The sequence below is a fragment of the Ranitomeya variabilis genome, chromosome 6, assembly GCF_051348905.1.
Source record: "Ranitomeya variabilis isolate aRanVar5 chromosome 6, aRanVar5.hap1, whole genome shotgun sequence".
Lineage (NCBI taxonomy): Eukaryota > Metazoa > Chordata > Amphibia > Anura > Dendrobatidae > Ranitomeya > Ranitomeya variabilis.
In genome coordinates, this window is record NC_135237.1 from 29209617 (window position 1) to 29231246 (window position 21630).

The following is a 21630-nucleotide window of genomic DNA, read 5'->3' on the forward strand; positions in this document are numbered from 1 at the left end:
ATAGGTGATGCAGCACCTTACGTAGTTAATTCCACCATGTCTATTCCTCAAACTAGGGTGGAAAAAATATATATATTATTGAGAAATTTGATTTCATGGGATTTGGATAAAATTGTGTAATGTGGAATATCGAAATGATGATGAATATTTCTCAATTTGGATCAGGTTAAGAGAAAAAGAATCAGGGTCATTGCCTGCTGACGAATGCCCTCAAAATTGCTGTACAAGGGGTCTTCCAGGATTTAAGGAGGTTTTCCAAGAATCAGGTGAAATTTTAGAAAACCCCTTAAAGGGAACCTGTCACCCCGTTTTTTCCGTATGAGATAAAAATACTGTTAAATAGGGCCTGAGCTGTGCATTACAACAGTGTATTTTGTGGACCCCGATTCCCCACCTATGCTGCCGAAATACGTTACCAAAGTAGTCGTTTTCGCCTGTCAATCAGGCTGGTCTGGTCAGATGGGCGTGGTGTCTTCCCCCAGATCTTGCTTAGTTTTCCGTTGGTGGCGTAGTGGTGTGCGCATGCCCAAGGTCCCGAATCCACTGCACAGGGGAGTGAAAAGAGCGCGATGTGCGCTATTTCATTGGTGATCGGTGGGGGCGGCCATCTTCCTTTGGCCGCGCGTGCGCAGAAGCGGCGCTCTGCTGGCCGCGGCTTCAATAAAATGGCCGCGGGAATACCGCGCGTGCGCATCTCTGCTTCAGGAAAATGGCCGCCGCGATCTCCATCTGCGCACGCGCGGCATCCCGCGGCCATTTTCCTGAAGCCGCGGCCAGCAGAGCGCCGCTTCTGCGCACGCGCGGCCAAAGGAAGATGGCCGCCCCCACCGATCACCAATGAAATAGCGCACATTGCGCTCTTTTCACTCCCCTGTGCAGTGGATTCGGGACCTTGGGCATGCGCACACCACTACGCCACCAACAGAAAACTAAGCAAGATCTGGGGGAAGACACCACGCCCATCTGACCAGACCAGCCTGATTGACAGGCAAAAATGACTACTTTGGTAACGCATTTCGGCAGCATAGGTGGGGAATCGGGGTCCACAAAATACACTATTGCAATGCACAGCTCAGGCCCTATTTAACAGTATTTTTATCTCATACGGAAAAAACGTGGTGACAGGTTCCCTTTAAATGTGATGGATGAAAGAAAAGGATTGTTTCCATTTGATGCTACCTGCACCATTCTTCACGAGGGCAGTAAAATGATGTTCATAAAAAATATTACATGCCATGCAATCACAGAAATGAGCGAGACGGACATAAATCATACCATCTGCTTCTCACCTTTTATCTCTAACCTCCTCTTTCGGCCTCTCACAGCATACTAACTCTCCAACACATGAAGATGGAAACTCCCTTGACTTGGTCTTCTCCCGGCTTTGCTCAGTGGATGATTTCACAAACTCCCCTCTCCCACTCTCTGACCACAACCTTCTTTCATTCTTTATCAAGAACTGCCATCCCGCTCAGGTCACCCCCACTTTCCACACTTATAGAAACATACAGGCCATTAACACCCAGAAACTTATGAAGAACTTGCAGTCCTCATTGGCCCCAATCTCCTCCATCTCATGTCCTGATTCTGCTCTGAAGCATTACAATGAAACCCTGCAAAGTGCCCTGGATGAAGCTGCTCCTCCTATACATAGAGCAACTCGACACAGACGGCGACAACCGTGGCACACGCTGCAAACACGTTTCCTGCAGCGGTGCTCCAGGTGCGCTGAACATCTGTGGAGAAAATCGAATCTACCTGAAGATTTCATCCATTATAAGTTCATGCTTAAAACATACAACTCTGCCCTTCACCTCTCCAAACAAGTCTATTTCAACACCCTCATCACCTCACTGTCCAATAACCCTAAACGTCTCTTCGACACTTTCCAGTCCCTACTCAACCCAAGAGAGCAGGCCCCAACCACAGATCTCCGCGCTGACGATCTGGCCAATTACTTCAAAGAAAAAATTGACCACATTCGACAGGAAATCATCTCCCAATCTCTTCATACCAGGCACTGTCCTCCCTCCCCCACTGCATCTAATTCACTCTCTGACTTTGAACCAGTTACAGAAGAAGAAGTAAGCAGGCTCCTTGCATCTTCTCGCCCGACCACTTGCACCAGTGACCCCATTCCGTCACATCTCCTCCAGTCCCTTTCCCCGGCTGTCACCTCTCACATAACAAAAATATTCAACCTTTCCCTCACTTCCGGTATTTTTCCCTCCTCATTTAAGCATGGAATGCACTACCTAGGTTAATACGATTAATCCCCAATCCCCACAGTTTTAAGCGTGCCCTAAAAATGCATTTGTTCAGACTGGCCTACCGCCTCAACGCATTAACCTAACTATCCCTGTGTGGCCTAATAAAAAATAAATAAATAAATAAATTAAAAAAAAAAAAAAACATAATCAGGTTCCTCCCATCATGTTCTCATACACTTTATACTACATACTTAGGCTGTTAACTGGTTCATGCAGCTTTACATGAACACCCGAGCCTTACACAATGGCTGGTCCGAATAACTAAAGCAATTGTTACCATCCACTTCTCGTCTCTCCCCGTTTCTTCATAGATTGTAAGCTTGCGAGCAGCAGGGCCCTCATTCCTCCTGGTATCTGTTTTGAACTGTGATTTCTGTTATGCTGTAATGTCTATTGTCTGTACAAGTCCCCTCTATAAGTTGTAAAGCGCTGCGAAATATGTTGGCGCTATATAAATAAAATTATTATTATTATTATTATTATTATACCCCCTACTATCGGCATAACAAACCTTTATCCTGTCCTATGTACAAACGTATAAATACTATAAAACTGCCCATATGCAAGAATATAACTACTATAATACACAGGGCCGGCTCCAGGTTTTCGTGGACCCCAGGCGAACCAGTTTCAGTGGGCCCCTTTAACACATACCTCAACTCATGATGCACAGATACGACAGAGAAATATACCGTAGGTGTAGTACAATGCCAAAGATTTCACTTCTTACTTTACATGAGTGATATCTATTGTAAATTCTACAATAGCTCAGAAACCGAAGAATCATCAGTGCGTGTGCTGGGGGAATTCAACAGTTTTAATTTTATACCAGACAGTATAGTTCTCCATACAGTATTATGGGCATCACATAGTCCTACATACAGTATTATGGGCACCACACAGTTCTCCATACAGTATTATGGGCACCACATAGTCCTCCATACATTATTATGGGCATCACATAGTCCTCCATACAGTATTATGGGCATCACATAGTCCTACATACAGTATTATGGGCACCACACAGTTCTCCATACAGTATTATGGGCACCACATAGTCCTCCATACATTATTATGGGCACCACACAGTTCTCCATACAGTATTATGGGCACCACATAGTCCTCCATACATTATTATGGGCACCACACACTCCTCCATACAGTATTATGGGCACCACACAGTTCTCTATACAGTATTATGGGCACCACATAGTCCTCCATACATTATTATGGGCATCACGTAGTCCTACATACAGTATTATGGGCACCACACAGTTCTCCATACAGTTTTATGGGCACCACATAGTCCTCCATACATTATTATGGGCACCACACGGTCTTCCATACAGTATTATGGGCACCACACAGTTCTCCATACAGTATTATGGGCACCACATAGTCCTCCATATAGTATTATGGGCACCACATAGTCCTCCATATAGTATTATGGGCACCACACAGTTCTCCATACAGTATTATGGGCACCACATAGTCCTCCATACATTATTATGGGCACCACACAATCCTCCATACAGTATTATGGGCACCACACAGTTCTCCATACAGTATTATGGGCACCACATAGTCCTCCAAACATTATTATGGGCACCACACGGTCCTCCATACAGTATTATGGGCACCACACAGTTCTCCATACAGTATTATGGGCACCACATAGTCCTCCATATAGTATTATGGGCACCACACAGTTCTCCATACAGTATTATGGGCACCACACAGTTCTCCATACAGTATTATGGGCACCACATAGTCATCCATACATTATTATGGGCACCACACAGTTCTCCATACAGTATTATGGGCACCACATAGTCCTCCATACATTATTAGGGGCACCACACAGTTCTCCATACAGTATTATGGGCACCACATAGTCCTCCATACAGTAATATGTGCACCACATAGTCCCATAATATGTATGGAGGACTGTGTTGCCCATAATACTGTATGGTGCCCATAATAGTGTATAGAGAACTATATGGTGCCCATAATACCGTATGGAGGACTATATGGTGCCCATTATGCTGTATGGAGGACTATATGGTGCCGATAATGCTGTATGGAGGACTATATGGTGCCCATAATACTGTATGGAGGACTATATGGTGCACATAATGTATGGAGGACTATATGGTGCCCATAATACTGTATAGAGAATTATATGGTGCCCATAAGTGTATGGAGGACTATATGGTGCCCATAATACTATATAGAGGACTATATGGTGCCCATAATGCTGTATGAAGGACTATATAGTGCCAATAATGCTGTATGGGGGACTATATGGTGACCATAATACTGTATGGAGGACTATATGGTGCCCATAATGTTGTATGGAGGACTATATGGTGCCCATAATACTGTATAGGGGACTATATGGTGCCCATAATACTGTATAGAGAATTATATGCTGCCTAAAATCCTGTATGGAAGATTATATGGTGCCCAAAATACTGTATGAAGGACTATGTGGTGCCCATAATACTGTATGGAGGATTATCTCAAATTCGGAATAGGAGATGACTTTCTGTTTGTTGTGGATCTGACCGTTGTGACCCCCATGATCCTGGGAAGCGTAGCTTTGAAGAGCACCATGTAAATGGAGCTGTGGTCGATCATACTCACTGTGGCATCATTCACATGTGGCTCGTCAAATAACTCCTTTAAGAGCTTGGTGAAGGGGACGACCAAGTATAGCAAAAATTCACTGAGCGGGGCTAGTGAGTGTTATAATATATGAGCTGGTGGGGTTTGTGTGGCAGGGATGCTTTTTTGTCCCAGTCTGGCCCTGTGCAACGGCCTTTTCAGCTCTTTGCACATAAATTTTCACTAGGATTGAGATCGGGGCTTTGTGATGGCCACTACAAAACATTGACTTTGTTATCCTTAAGCCACTTTGTTACCATTTTGGCAGTATGCTTCGGGACATTGTCCATTTGGAAGACTCATTTCCACCCAGCTTTAACTTCCTGGCTGATGTCTTGAGATGTGGCTTCAGTATTGACACATAATCTTCTTTTCTCATGATGCCATCTATTTTGTGAAGTGCACCAGTCCCTCCTGCAGCAAAACAACACCACAACATGATGCTGCCACCCCACTGTTTCACAGTTGGGATGGTGTTCTTAGGCTTCCAAACTTCTCCCTTTTTTCTCCAAACGTAACAATGGTCATTATGCCCAAAAGGTTAAATTTTAGTTTCATCAGACCACAGGACATGTCTCCAAAAATTAAGGTCTTTGTTCCTGTGTGCATCTGCAAACATTAATCTGGCTTTTTTATGTTTCTTTTGGAGTAATGGCTTCTTCCTGGCAGACTGGCCTTTCAGCCCATGTTGATACAGTACTCATTTCAATGTGGATATTGACACAATCTTACCAGCTTCATCATCTTCACAAAGTCTTTTGCTTTTGTCCTTGGGTTGATATGCACATGTCGGACCAAAGCATGTTCATCTCTGGGACACAGAACTCATCTCCTTCCTGAGCGGTTTGATGGCTGGACATTCCCATCTTGTTTGTACTTGCGTATAATTGTTTGTACAGATGAATGAGGCACCTTCAAGTATCATGAAATTGTACCCAAGGATGAGCAAGACTTGTGCAAGTCCACATTTCTCTTCCTGATATCTTGGCTGATTTCTTGACACTTTCAAATGATGCAACACAAAGAAGCAATGTGTTTCAGGTGTGCGTTAAAATACATCCACAGATGTGTATCTAATTAACTCAGATGTTGCAAAAAAAAAAAAAATACGGTAACTAGTATAATACTGCCCCTATGTACAAGAATATAACTACTATAAGACTGCACCTATGTGCAAGAATATAATTGCTATAAAACTGCTCTTATGTACAAGAATAAAACAATTATATTACTGCCTCCATATCCAAAAATATTACTATTATAATAATAATGCTATCATTCACCCAGGAATACAGATTAAAACCATTTTGCTTAAGACCAGGTAGACTGCCAGATCATTGGTATTACATTTTAGCTGCCTGTTGAAGAGTATAGGAAGGGGAGGAGTAAGAAGAAGGATGCAGCAGAAGAAAAAAAGAAAGACAGAGAGAGACAGCTCTCCCTGCTACTTTCTAGTAAACGTTTACATCACCCCAGTGCTGGATTCCCAGTTACACTGCACAGTATTGCTGTATAAGGTGCTCCAAGCTGCTGCATTTGAACATGTGCTACACAGAACCTGGGAAATAGCAATCCCTTATGGGAAACATCTTAGTAGCATGTCGCCACCAGCTCAGAATCAACAGAAAATTTGAGACACAGTCGAGGTAAAAGTGGGAAAGTGCAAAATACAAGATATATAATGGCGAGAAATATTGTTATTCCCCATGTAAACAAAACGGGTGACTTTTCTTGTTGCATAGCAAGTTGAAGTGGCAATAAATGTATACTTAATCTAAATAATAATAATCTTTATTTCGCGCTAACATATTCTGCAGCACTTTACACACATTATCATTGCTGTCCACAATGGGGGTCACAATCTAAATTCCCTATCAGTATGTTTTTAGAATGTGGGAGGAAACCAGAGTACTCGGAGGAAACCCATGCAAACACGGGGAGAACATTCAAACTACTTGCAGATGTGGGATTAGAACCCAGGACCACAGCACTGTAAGGCTGCAGTGCTATCCACTGAGCCACCGTGCTGCCCTAGCTAAGATAGAAATGTTCACTGATAAGTAGGTGGGTTATTAAAGAAAACCTGTTACCAGGTCAAAAAGGGTTGTTGTTTTTTTTTTGCTTCTATTCCCGCTGCATTCCATTTTTGCTTTCTTTTTCAATCTGACATACAGTTCCAGAGACATGGGCCTTTTTTATTGCTAATTTTTATGGTCTTTACAAGGGGGTGTTGGCCACAGGATCCTTGTGGGCATGTTTTTAGGCAGTTCTGCATAATTTCCCAGTGACCAACATTCCCTATGTAAAGATCATAAAAATGAGCACTAAATATAGTTCCATATCTCTGGAATCTTATGGAGGATTAAAAAGAAAAAAAAAAGGAATACTCAGGGGAGAGGCGGAAATAAAATAAGAGTAAATACTGACCACTGTTAAAAAGGGTGACAAATCCTCTTGAAAGGACATTTAATTGTTAACTATCCCATTGTACGGGAGCTGAAATGGAAAAATGGAGATGTTGGCATGCCCACCGTCATGGCCATCCCAACTAATCACAAGAAGATAAATTCTTACTCTCTGTTATCCACGTCATGTCATATTCTAACTCTTCCTCCTAACTCCCCCTTTTGTATGCCTTGGTTCAGCGTTAGCTAGTTTACAGCCTACCTAGACTTATAAAAACCAAATCCCACAAGGGCCCTGTGGTCTATCAAGTTGACCCCAGTGTTGGAAAATCATGGATTCAAATATAGTATATACCTAAATCCGTAATCTTAAATAAAAACATGTATGTAAATGTCAGACTGAATTCATTTTCCAATAACTAAAAATCTTGTATTTCTTATGTTCTACCCTATGGTCTTCCCTAACAATATCCCTTATGGCAGACCTAAGGTCCATCAAGACCTTATCTCTCTTCTGTTGCACAATATACCATGTTCTTCTTTTAAAACAGAACTCTCATTCTCCCATACTTGTAATTCATTTTGTATCGTTTATATCTTTAGTTTCTTAACATATTGATCTAGGCAGGCATCTTTTATGAATATGTCTCCATTCTTCATCTTGGTGGACATTCTCTGTTGCTTTTCCTTTCAATCCTCCCATCAGTCTCATATTTCCTAATAAGATAAAGAATGTGATAAAGGTTCCATTTGGTCATTTGTAATATTCTTAGGAGGTCCGGCTTGGTTCAGTCAAGGATACTCTTGTCCATTTTTTCTTAGATTCCACAAAAGTCTACACTAACCAAATCATGGCTTATCAACAATATGATGAAGCTTCTGTTTGGACATTTTTGGTACTAGAGACTCTTAGAAACATGAAGATGAATGGTGTTAAAAGACCATATGGTCAATCTAGTTTGACCTTAGTCCAGTTTTGGTCAAGCTTCAAGTTTTGGTCTGGTTTGTATTTCTACAAACATCTACTCTAGCCATATCTTACTAACACTGACCTACAAAGCCATCCATAACCTGTCTCCTCCATATATCTCTGAACTAATCTCCCGATGTCTTCCCTCATGTAATCTCCGGCCCTCCCAAGACCTCCTTCTCTCCTCCACACTTATTCACTCCTCACCCAACCGCCTCCAAGACTTCTCCAGAATATCCCCCATCCTCTGGAATTCTTTGCCCCAACACGTCCGATTATCAACCACATTCGGATCCTTCAGATGGAACCTGAATACCCATCTCTCCAGGAAAGCCTATAGCCTGCACTGACCCTGCTGCCTCCTCACCACTACCGAAGCTACCGCCTCACCAACACCGGAGCTCCTGCAACCCTCAACCTACTGTCTCCTTCCCCATAATCCTGCAGAATGTAAGCCCGCAAGGGCAGGGTCCTCGCCCCTCTGTATCAGTCTGTGATTGTTAGTTTGCTTACTGTAAGCAATATCTGTAATTTGTATGTAATCCCTTCTCATGTACAGCACCATGGAATCAATGGTGCTATATAAATAAATAATAATAATAATAATCTTCATGGTGAAGCTGAAGTCTATCTAGAAAAATGGGCAGCCAAGGTTTTACATACCATGGTCTCATATCATCACATTTTTCTCCGATACCTGAATATCAGTTTGTACATTTCAGATCTTGTAGGTTTAATCTTTCAAAATATTGATCTTCATCGTCTGTACACTTTCTGTCCAAGAAATTTTTGAAGATTGACAATTTTTGGTCATCGAGTACATATTTTTCCAGGTATAAATGCATAGAACCAATTTGCCTTATATTTGCAGTATTGATCGAAATGGAAAAGAAAGTTGCAGTGGGCAAAGGGGAACCAGAGAAATCGTCAATAATACCGGTGACATGCTACGACTTATTTTTGTTTACTCTTAAGAAATGTTTCCGCCAGGCTTCATTCATTGTCACGACTTGTAGGATTGCATTTATATAAATACAATAATGATTGCCTGCAAACAAAGGGGGCCCATTTCCTTCGAGTGGCAAATGAGCAGTTTTCCCCTCCGTTACTTTGTATGATTATGGTTGTTTGATGGACGCATTCTTGTCTTTACCGAGGGGAAATTTTTGGTTTTAACTCTTTGTTTTGGTTGTGCAGAAGAGGAAGAGGATGAGGAAATGGTGGAACATAAGACAGATCACGATTCCGAATTTGAAAACCAAGAGGAGAAGCAAGATTCGAGAGAAGGTAAACGGCTACCATGAATGCTTCCATTCCAGCTTTAGTGGTTCAATAAAAACATCAGTAGGATCCCAATAAATCAACCATTAAGTTTTAGACATGAGGTCGGAAGAAAAACTTGGAGATTTTAGGCCTCAATTAATTAGTGTGCAAATAAAGCCTCATCATTCAAGGTGAGTAAGCGGCCATTCACATCCCAGCCACTAAACTACGCCTGACTGGCTAAATGCCAGCCAATTGGCGATCATTTAATGCCATATTTGGAGAAGACTACTGGATTTCTATGCCCAAATAGAACGATTGGTAATACTAATGTTCCGTGAGTGCAGAACATCACTTAATCGGCTTCAAATCCCCTGTTTACACCTGATGTTATGCTGTCGAGAACAATTATTTTTAAAGCTCATTTACAGTGGCTTGCAAAAGTATTCACCACCCCATCACCCTTGCTTTTAACCTATTTTTTTCTATTACAACCCGTGTTTAAATATATTTGTAATCTGATTTGTGTGTGATGCATCAGCACTAAATAGTCTAAGTGAAGCGATAAAAATCTAGGCAAAAAATTAATTTACGGGAGAAAATAAATAAAAATTGGTATGTGCATATGTATTTTCTCCTTTTGCTATAAAGCCCCTAAAAATGTCTGGTGAAAGCAATTACCTTCATAAGTCCCATGCTTAGTGACAAGACGTCCCCCTGTGTGCAGTATAAGTGTCACATGTATGACAGTATTATTATTATTATTTATTGTTATAGCGCCATTTATTCCATGGCGCTTTACATGTGAGGAGGGGTATACATAATAAAAACAAGTACAATAATCTTAAACAATACAAGTCACGCCTGGTACAGGAGGAGAGAGGACCCTGCCCGCGAGGGCTCACAATCTACAAGGGATGGGTGAGGATACAGTAGGTGAGGATAGAGCTGGTCGTGCAGTGGTTTGGTCGATCGGTGGTTACTGCAGGTTGTAGGCTTGTCGGAAGAGGTGGGTCTTCAGGTTCTTTTTGAAGATTTCGATGGTAGGTGAGAGTCTGATATGTTGTGGTAGAGGGTTCCAGAGTAGGGGTGATACGCGAGAGAAATCTTGTATGCGATTGTGGGAAGAGGAGATAAGAGGGGAGTAGAGAAGGAGATCTTGTGAGGATCGGAGGTTGCGTGTAGGTAAGTACCGGGAGACGAGGTCACAGATGTATGGAGGAGACAAGTTGTGGATGGCTTTGTACGTCATGGTTAGGGTTTTGTACTGGAGTCTCTGGGCAATGGGGAGCCAGTGAAGGGATTGACAGAGGGGAGAGGCAGGGGAATAGCGGGGGGACAGGTGGATTAGTCGGGCAGCAGAGTTTAGAATAGATTCGAGGGGTGCGAGAGTGTTCGAGGGGAGGCCACAGAGCAGGAGGTTGCAGTAGTCAAGGCGAGAGATGATGAGGGCATGGACTAGGGTTTTTGCAGATTGTTGGCTGAGGAATGAACGGATTCGTGAAATATTTTTGAGTTGAAGTCGGCAGGAAGTGGAAAGGGCTTGGATATGTGGTTTGAAGGAGAGATCAGCATCAAGGATTACCCCGAGGCAGCGAGCTTGTGGGACTGGGGAGAGTGGGCAGCCATTTACTGTAATGGATAGGTTCGTTGGGGGGGGTCGCGTGAGATGGGGGAAAGATGATGAGTTCTGTTTTGTCCATGTTAAGTTTCAGAAATCTAGCGGAGAAGAAAGATGAAATAGTGGACAGACATTGAGGGATTCTGGTTAGTAGAGAGGTGATATCTGGTCCAGAGATGTAGATCTGTGTGTCATCAGCATAGAGGTGATACTGGAAGCCATGAGATTCTATGAGCTGTCCCAGGCCAAAGGTGTAAATGGAGAAGAGCAGGGGCCCAAGGACTGAACCTTGTGGGACTCCGACAGATAGGGGGCAAGGTGAGGAGGTGGTGTGTGAGTGGGAGACGCTGAATGTCCGGTCTGTTAGGTATGATGAGATCCAGGATAGGGCCAAGTCTGTGATGCCAAGGGATGAGAGGATCTGTAATAATAGGGAATGGTCCACTGTGTCAAAGGCAGCCGACAGGTCGAGGAGGAGGAGAACAGAGTAGTGTCGCTTGCTCTTGGCGGTTAAGAGGTCGTTGGTGACCTTAGTTAGGGCAGTTTCAGTGGAATGGTGTGACCGGAAGCCAGATTGTAAGCGGTCAAAGAGGGAGCAAGAAGAGAGATGGGAGGACAGTTCAAGGTAGACGTGTTGTTCCAGTAGTTTGGAGGCATAAGGGAGAAGTGATATAGGGCGATAGGTAGATACAGAGGATGGGTCAAGAGAGGGCTTTTTGAGGATAGGTGTGATGGAGGCATGTTTAAAGCTTGAGGGGAAAACACCAGTTGTTAGTGATAGGTTGAAGAGATGGGTTAGGGTTGGGATGAAGACTGTGGTGAGGTTTGGGATGAGGTGGGATGGGAGCGGGTCAAGCGCACAGGTGGTGAGATGCGATCTTGAGAGTAGAGTGGAGAGTTGATCTTCTGTAATGGTGGAGAAGTTGGTTTTGGAGGTGGAGGGCAGAGAAGTCGGGAGGAAGGGCTCTGGGGCTTGTTGACCAAAACGGTCTCTGATGCTATCAATCTTCTGCTTGAAGAATGAGGCAAAGTCTTCAGCGGAGATAAGTGGGGAGGGAGGAGGTGCTGGGGGACGGAGGAGAGAATTAAAGGTGTTAAATAACTGTTTAGGGTTGTGAGACAGGGAGGATATGAGAGATGAGAAGTAGGTTTGTTTAGCTGTGGTGAGTGTGGTCTTGAAAGTAGCGAGGGACTGTTTGAATGCGATAAAGTGGTCGTTGGAGTGGGATCTTTTCCATCTGCGCTCAGCAGCCCTGGAAGCTCGCCTCAGTTCTTTGGTCAGGCTGGTGTGCCAGGGCTGTCTGTTGATTTTGCGAGCTTTGGTATGTGTAAGTGGGGCAGCAGATTCCAAAGCTACAGCTATTGTGGTGTTATATAGAGCGGCAGCGTCATCCGCATTGTGTATGGAACTTATGTCTGTGAGAGGGAAGAGGGATTCCGAGAATGAATGTAGGTCAAGATGTTTAAGATTTCTGCGAGGATGTGAAAGTTTGTGGGGTGGGGATTGTAGACATGGAGTGGAGAGAGATGAGAATGTGAGAAGGTTGTGGTCAGAGAGTGGAAGAGGTGAGTTAGAGAGGTTAGATAGGGAGCAGAGGCGGGTGAAGATGAGGTCCAGTGTGTGACCATCTTTGTGAGTGGCTGCAGAAGACCATTGAGTGAGGCCAAAGGAGGAAGTGAGAGATAGAAGTTTAGTGGCAGCTGAGAGGGAAGTGTCAATGGGGATGTTGAAATCGCCCATGATGATAGTGGGGATGTCCGCAGAAAGGAAATGAAGTAGCCAGGTGGTGAAGTGGTCAAAGAAGGTGGTGGCTGGCCCTGGGGGGCGGTAAATGGCAGCCAGTTGGAGGTTGGAGGGGGAGTAGATGCGCACAGAGTGCACCTCACAGTATATACACTTTACATTTTTTCAACAGATGTTGAAATAAAAATAAGGTCCACAATTGATGTGTTACAAAATGTTCCTGTGCTGGGATAATCTTATAAATGTGCCCCTGCCCCTGCCCCTGTGCCCCTGCTCTGTACTGTGTAATGGCTGTGTCTGACCGTACAGGAACATGGTGTGATTATACCACATCTCCTGGGGAGAGGAGGATGCAAAAGAGAGTATACAGACATTGCAACATGGGATCTTATGATGAGCGGGAAAAAGAGCAGTGTAATCAAACAAGGCATGGATCAGGTAGGATCAGGAATTGAGCAGACAGTACCATAAGTGAATAAGCACAGAATCAGGTAAATGTCAGGCATGTGGTTGCATGGAGCTAGTAGGAGTGTAGCTGAACAACTGGCATGGTCAACCTAGCAAAACCGGGTATGGGTGCCGTAAAAAATCCAATCCATGCCGAGAGTGCCAAAATAGTTCATGACCTATAAGTCTCCATGTTACTCTCCGCAAGAAGCGATGTTACCCCATAGACACCTGAAAACCTGAAACTCTTCTTAAAGTTCAAATCTCCAAATTATAAACCGTTGTTGAGTATGTTGCATGTCAATTTGATTACTTTCAAGTCTAAAGCTGAGTGTCTTAGATGTCATTGCAAAATCTATAAAGCCATAGTTACCATAGTGAATACTGAAGCAAGGCTAGAACTCTATTAATCATTGCATGACCCTTATGCACTCCCTGCTGTGAACAGGTAATTAAAGTGGATTATGTGATGGGTCACAGACTAGGCACAGCTGAAAGAGGAATTTGGGAGATGACAGTTTTATGGCCAATAGAGATAACATATAACCCTTGGCCTCATTGCCACCAGAAAAGCAAGCAGATTGTTTTGAGTTCAGGCTTCAGAATGAATATTGAGGTTTTTATGAATGGCATAGATATTACAGATATGAGACATATTTTTGGCATTGCGATAAAGTGGCAAACGTAACACATTGTCTTACAACACTGGGTGGTCGCGGCAGCACCTACAAATTAATATCTATGACATGTTTCCTATATCTCTCACCTAGGGCCTCCAGGGGCGAATATATATCGTGAAAGTTGGGGATCCCATCATTTTCTAAAGACCTAGCCACATCCCATGACCAGCCCTGTTATAACTAACAAATAAAGCTGCACTCTGTAACGCTATAGCATGTAAACATGAAATATATGAAATTTGAATTGCCTTACTGCTCTAGAAAACAGGAAAAAAACTAATATACTTAGCACATAATTTGGCCAATTCCAGCCTACCAAGTAGCCAATGACAAGGCGATCTTCTTTTGCTGGGAACCTTTCCTATTGTGATTCCTCTCTTGCAAACCCTCAAAAAAACTGTGAAATTCCAGGTTGCGAGGTAGCAAAGCACAAAAAATGCCAAGGGGGTGAACACTTTCACAAGCCATTGTATATTCCATGCGTTGGAATCGGACGTGAGTAAACTATATGTTCACAGTCCGCAATAACCTGTCTAGTAGTCAAGACAGCCGATGCCTTGTCCATCACTTGTCAGTCAATTGCATCATTGTCCTACCGATTGGAGGTGTCGACCATGTTCACCTAATTGATGGCAGTGGTGGGATCTGCGTGATCTCCCAGCTGTTGTCCCGACAGACTGCTGGCAGCGGTGTGGTCTTTGTTATCACCCAGCTGTTCCCTTGACATATTGATGGCAGCGGTGGGATCCACGTGGTTCACTTTTTGACAATGGGCTTTGATCTGCGGCACACACCAATAATGTCAAAGCGTTGCATGCCAAGAACAATGGTGACAGTAGTAGTGATGTCCTTTGGGCTTTCCAGTAAATCGTGAAACTAGGCAGCTCATCTTATTAGTGGCCCGATCGTGGTGAAGAACACAGCAGTTGAGGATGGAGATCAGGCAGAAAGATCGTTACCCACCAAAACTGGCATCTTGAGAAGGGATGGTACACAAGCAATGTAAGGAATCATCTCTGAAAATCCACCACTTCAAGAAAACCACCTCTAAGGTAGACCACATAGAGGATCTCATTTATTTTGGCCCTCTTCATTGAGACGATCACCTTTAGTAGAACACAATTTTTCACTGCAAAATTATTATTGTTATTTATTTTTAGAGCACCATTGATTGGTTAGGTTCTTACATCTGTCGAATTCTCAAATCCTGGCAAAAAAAAGTTAAGACGATCCCTTGTATCTTAAGTCTCCAACATTAGCGTTAGTGCATTATACACGGTATCTACCCCTCTTAGGGTCATATTTTCCATCATCCTCCTCATTATGCACATAATGTACTGTCTGTAGAAATGATTGATCTGTGATGATATAATGTTCTTTTGTCATTGCCGAAGTTCCTCCCAGAGAACTGACTGAAGAAGAAAAACAACAAGCTGTCCACTCCGAGGAATTTTTGATCTTCTTCGATCGAACAATCCGTGTTATTGAGCGTGCCCTGGCGGAAGATTGTAATATATTCTTTGACTATAGTGGAAGAGATCTGGCAGATAAAGAAGGGTTAGTCTGTTATTAATATCACTCTGTAAAATGGTTCTGAAGATTGCTGACCATTACTAACTAGAAGGCTGCCAGGGCTCAGGGGGTTCTCTATAATAGGATCATGGATGGTTGATAAATAGTGTATTATATTTCATGTATTGTTGGTTGTAGAAATATAGTAGATATATCTTTTCACATAGGGGCAGTATTTTAGTAGTTATATTCTTGTACATAGGAGCAGTATTATAGTAGTTATATTCTTGTACATAGGAAGCAGTATTATAGTAGTTATATTCTTGTACATAGGAGCAGTAATATAGTAGTTATATTCTTGTACATAAGGGGCAGTATTATAGTAGTCATATTCTTGTACATATGGAGCAGTATTATAGTAGTTATATTCTTGTACATAGGGGCAGTATTATAGTAGTTATATTCTTGTACATAGGGGCAGTATTATAGCAGTTATATACTTGTACATAGGGGCAGTATTATAGTAGTTATATTCTTGTACATATGGAGCAGTATTATAGTAGTTATATTCTTGTACATAGGGGCAGTATTATAGTAGTTATATTCCTGTACATAGGAGCAGTATTATAGTAGTTATATTCTTGTACATAAGGGTAGTATTATAGTAGTTATATTCCTGTACATAGGGGCAGTATTATAGTAGTTATATTCTTGTACATAGGAGCAGTATGATAGTAGTTATAATCTTGTACATAGGGGCAGTATTATAGTAGTTATATTCTTGTACATAGGGGCAGTATTATAGTAGTTATATTCTTGTACATAGGGGCAGTATTATAGTAGTTATATTCTTGTACATAGGGGCAGTATTATAGTAGTTATATTCCTGTACATAGGAGCAGTATTATAGTAGTTATATTCTTGTACATAGGGGCAGTATTATAGTAGATATATTCTTGTACATAGGGGCAGTATTATAGTAGTTATATTCTTGTACATAGGAGCAGTATTATAGTTTTTATATTCTTGTACATAGGAGCAGTATTATAGTAGTTATATTCTTGTACATAGGAGCAGTATTATAGTAGTTATATTCTTGTACATAGGGGCAGTATTGTAGTAGTTATATTCTTGTACATAGGAGCAGTATTATAGTAGTTATATTCTTGTATATAGGGGCAGTATTATAGCAGTTATATTCTTGTATATAGGGGCAGTATTATAGTAGTTATATTCTTGTACATAGGAGCAGTATTATAGTTTTTATATTCTTGTACATAGGAACAGTATTATAGTAGTTATATTCTTGTACATAGGGGGCAGTATTATAGTAGTTATATTCTTGTACATAGCGGCAGTATTATAGTAGTTATATTCTTGTACATATGGGGCAGTATTATAGTAGTTATGTTCTTGTACATAGGGGCAGTATTATAGTAGTTATATTCTTGTACATAGGGGGCAGTATTATAGTAGTTATATTCTTGTACATAGGAGCAGTATTATAGATTTTATATTCTTGTACATAGGAGCAGTATTATAGTAGTTATATTCTTGTACATAGGGGGCAGTATTATAGTAGTTATATTCTTGTACATAGGAGCAGTAATATAGTAGTTATATTCTTGTACATAAGGGGCAGTATTATAGTAGTTATATTCTTGTACATATGGAGCAGTATTATAGTAGTTATATTCTTGTACATAGGGGCAGTATTATAGTAGTTATATTCTTGTACATAGGAGCAGTATTATAGTAGTTATATTCCTGTACATAGGAGCAGTATTATAGTAGTTATATTCTTGTACATAAGGGTAGTATTATAGTAGTTATATTCCTGTACATAGGGGCAGTATTATAGTAGTTATATTCTTGTACATAGGAGCAGTATTATAGTAGTTATATTCTTGTACATAGGAGCAGTATTATAGTAGTTATATTCTTGTACATAGGGGCAGTATTGTAGTAGTTATATTCTTGTACATAGGAGCAGTATTATAGTAGTTATATTCTTGTATATAGGGGCAGTATTATAGCAGTTATATTCTTGTATATAGGGGCAGTATTATAGTAGTTATATTCTTGTACATAGGAGCAGTATTATAGTTTTTATATTCTTGTACATAGGAGCAGTATTATAGTAGTTATATTCTTGTACATAGGGGGCAGTATTATAGTAGTTATATTCTTGTACATAGGGGCAGTATTATAGTAGTTATATTCTTGTACATAGGGGCAGTATTATAGTAGTTATATTCTTGTACATAGGGGCAGTATTATAGTAGTTATATTCTTGTACATAGGAGCAGTATTATAGATTTTATATTCTTGTACATAGGAGCAGTATTATAGTAGTTATATTCTTCTACATAGGGGCAGTATTATAGTAGTTATATTCTTGTACATAGGGGGCAGTATTATAGTAGTTATATTCTTGTACATAGGGGCAGTATTGTAGTAGTTATATTCTTGTACATAGGAGCAGTATTATAGTAGTTATATTCTTGTATATAGAGGCAGTATTATAGTAGTTATATTCTTATACATAGTGGCAGTATTATTGTAGTTATATTCTTGTACATAGGGGCAGTGTTATAGTAGTTATATTCTTGTATATAGGGGCAGTATTATATTAGTTATATCCTTGTACATAGGGGCAGTATTATAGTAGTTATATTCTTGTACATAGGAGGCAGTATTATAGTAGTTATATTCTTGTATATAGAGGCAGTATTATAGTAGTTATATTCTTATACATAGTGGCAGTATTATTGTAGTTATATTCTTGTACATAGGGGCAGTGTTATAGTAGTTATATTCTTGTATATAGGGGCAGTATTATAGTAGATATATTCTTGTACATAGGAGCAGTATTATAGTAGTTATATTCTTGTACATAGGAGCAGTATTATAGTAGTTATATTCTTGTATATAGGAGCAGTATTATAGTAGTTATATTCTTGTACATAGGAGCAGTATTGTAGTAGTTATATTCTTGTACATAGGAGGCAGTATTATAGTAGATATATTCTTGTACATAGGAGCAGTATTATAGTAGTTATATTCTTGTACATAGGAGCAGTATTATAGTAGTTATATTCTTGTATATAAGAGCAGTATTATAGTAGTTATATTCTTGTATATAGGGGCAGTATTATAGTAGATATATTCTTGTACATAGGAGCAGTATTATAGTAGTTATATTCTTGTACATAGGGGCAGTATTATAGTAGTTATATTCTTGTACATAGGAGCAGTATTATAGTAGTTATATTCTTGTATATAGGGGCAGTATTATAGTAGATATATTCTTGTACATAGGAGCAGTATTATATTAGTTATATTCTTGTACATAGGGAGCAGTATTATAGTAGTTATATTCTTGTACATAGGAGCAGTATTATAGTAGTTATATTCTTGTATATAGGGGCAGTATTATAGTAGATATATTCTTGTACATAGGAGCAGTATTATAGTAGTTATATTCTTGTACATAGGGAGCAGTATTATAGTAGTTATATTCTTGTACATAGGGGCAGTATTATAGTAGTTATATTCTTGTACATAGGAGCAGTATTGTAGTAGTTATATTCTTGTACATAGGAGGCAGTATTATAGTAGATATATTCTTGTACATAGGAGCAGTATTATAGTAGTTATATTCTTGTACATAGGAGCAGTATTATAGTAGTTATATTCTTGTATATAGGAGCAGTATTATATTAGTTATATCCTTGTACATAGGGAGCAGTATTATAGTAGTTATATTCTTGTACATAGGGGCAGTATTATAGTAGTTATATTCTTGTACATAGGAGCAGTATTATAGTAGTTATATTCTTGTACATAGGGGCAGTATTGTAGTAGTTATATTCTTGTACATAGGAGCAGTATTATAGTAGTTATATTCTTGTATATAGAGGCAGTATTATAGTAGTTATATTCTTATACATAGTGGCAGTATTATTGTAGTTATATTCTTGTACATAGGGGCAGTGTTATAGTAGTTATATTCTTGTATATAGGGGCAGTATTATATTAGTTATATCCTTGTACATAGGGGCAGTATTATAGTAGTTATATTCTTGTACATAGGAGGCAGTATTATAGTAGTTATATTCTTGTATATAGAGGCAGTATTATAGTAGTTATATTCTTATACATAGTGGCAGTATTATTGTAGTTATATTCTTGTACATAGGGGCAGTGTTATAGTAGTTATATTCTTGTATATAGGGGCAGTATTATAGTAGATATATTCTTGTACATAGGAGCAGTATTATAGTAGTTATATTCTTGTACATAGGAGCAGTATTATAGTAGTTATATTCTTGTATATAGGAGCAGTATTATAGTAGTTATATTCTTGTACATAGGAGCAGTATTGTAGTAGTTATATTCTTGTACATAGGAGGCAGTATTATAGTAGATATATTCTTGTACATAGGAGCAGTATTATAGTAGTTATATTCTTGTACATAGGAGCAGTATTATAGTAGTTATATTCTTGTATATAGGAGCAGTATTATAGTAGTTATATTCTTGTATATAGGGGCAGTATTATAGTAGATATATTCTTGTACATAGGAGCAGTATTATAGTAGTTATATTCTTGTACATAGGGGCAGTATTATAGTAGTTATATTCTTGTACATAGGAGCAGTATTATAGTAGTTATATTCTTGTATATAGGAGCAGTATTATATTAGTTATATCCTTGTACATAGGGAGCAGTATTATAGTAGTTATATTCTTGTACATAGGGGCAGTATTATAGTAGTTATATTCTTGTACATAGGAGCAGTATTATAGTAGTTATATTCTTGTATATAGGGGCAGTATTATAGTAGATATATTCTTGTACATAGGAGCAGTATTATAGTAGTTATATTCTTGTACATAGGGAGCAGTATTATAGTAGTTATATTCTTGTACATAGGAGCAGTATTATAGTAGTTATATTCTTGTACATAGGGAGCAGTATTATAGTAGTTATATTCTTGTACATAGGAGCAGTATTATAGTAGTTATATTCTTGTACATAGGAGCAGTATTATAGTAGATATATTCTTGTACATAGGAGCAGTATTATAGTAGTTATATTCTTGTACATAGGGAGCAGTATTATAGTAGTTATATTCTTGTACATAGGGGCAGTATTATAGTAGTTATATTCTTGTACATAGGGAGCAGTATTATAGTAGTTATATTCTTGTACATAGGGGCAGTATTATAGTAGTTATATTCTTGTACATAGGAGCAGTATTATAGTAGTTATATTCTTGTACATAGGAGCAGTATTGTAGTAGTTATATTCTTGTACATAGGAGGCAGTATTATAGTAGATATATTCTTGTACATAGGAGCAGTATTATAGTAGTTATATTATTGTACATAGGGGCAGTATTATAGTAGTTATATTCTTGTACATAGGAGCAGTATTATAGTAGTTATATTCTTGTATATAGGAGCAGTATTATAGTAGTTATATTCTTGTACATAGGGGCAGTATTATAGTAGTTATATTCTTGTACATAGGAGGCAGTATTATAGTAGTTATATTCTTGCACATAGGAGCAGTATTATGGTATACTATGTATAGTATATAATTATAGTATTACTGAATATATTTTTATTATGTAATATGTTAATATTTTTTGTGTCAGAGATGAGCAGAATTTATTTTCTCTACAAATTCCTTCAGCTCAGTGTAATATTTGCTGCAGTTTTAATAAGGTGTGACTGAATGATAGCATTATCTACAATGATTCCAGTGAGATTCGCTTTGTAAACTAATTAGTAAAGATCTATGGTCCAGACACATCAGGGATTCCTCCCTTCTCCTTCAGGGGCAGAATAATCACCACTCGGCTCTATTCTAATTAGTCAAAAACAAACATTTTATTAAAATCAAGTACTGAAAATACCATTGTGTAACTGAAAATATGTCAGAACCTGCAATAATCAGAGAGGAGCATCGCATAAAATTGTGAGAGTTTGCCTACGCATAAAGTTATACAAGTAAATGTTACTATGTCGCCTGTGGTGCTG

General features: G+C 39.6%; 1 protein-coding gene across 5 annotated transcripts in view; it reads left to right on the forward strand.

The window, feature by feature from the left end:
- Nucleotides 1–21630, forward strand: part of DYNC1I1 (dynein cytoplasmic 1 intermediate chain 1) — a 481016-nt gene that overhangs the window by 225265 nt on the left and 234121 nt on the right. For all 5 annotated transcript variants that reach the window (XM_077268126.1, XM_077268129.1, XM_077268125.1 and 2 more), the window contains 2 exons: nt 9510–9599; nt 15462–15624. In XM_077268126.1, coding sequence (XP_077124241.1) covers nt 9510–9599; nt 15462–15624 — 253 coding nt within the window. The remainder of the gene's footprint in view (nt 1–9509; nt 9600–15461; nt 15625–21630) is intronic.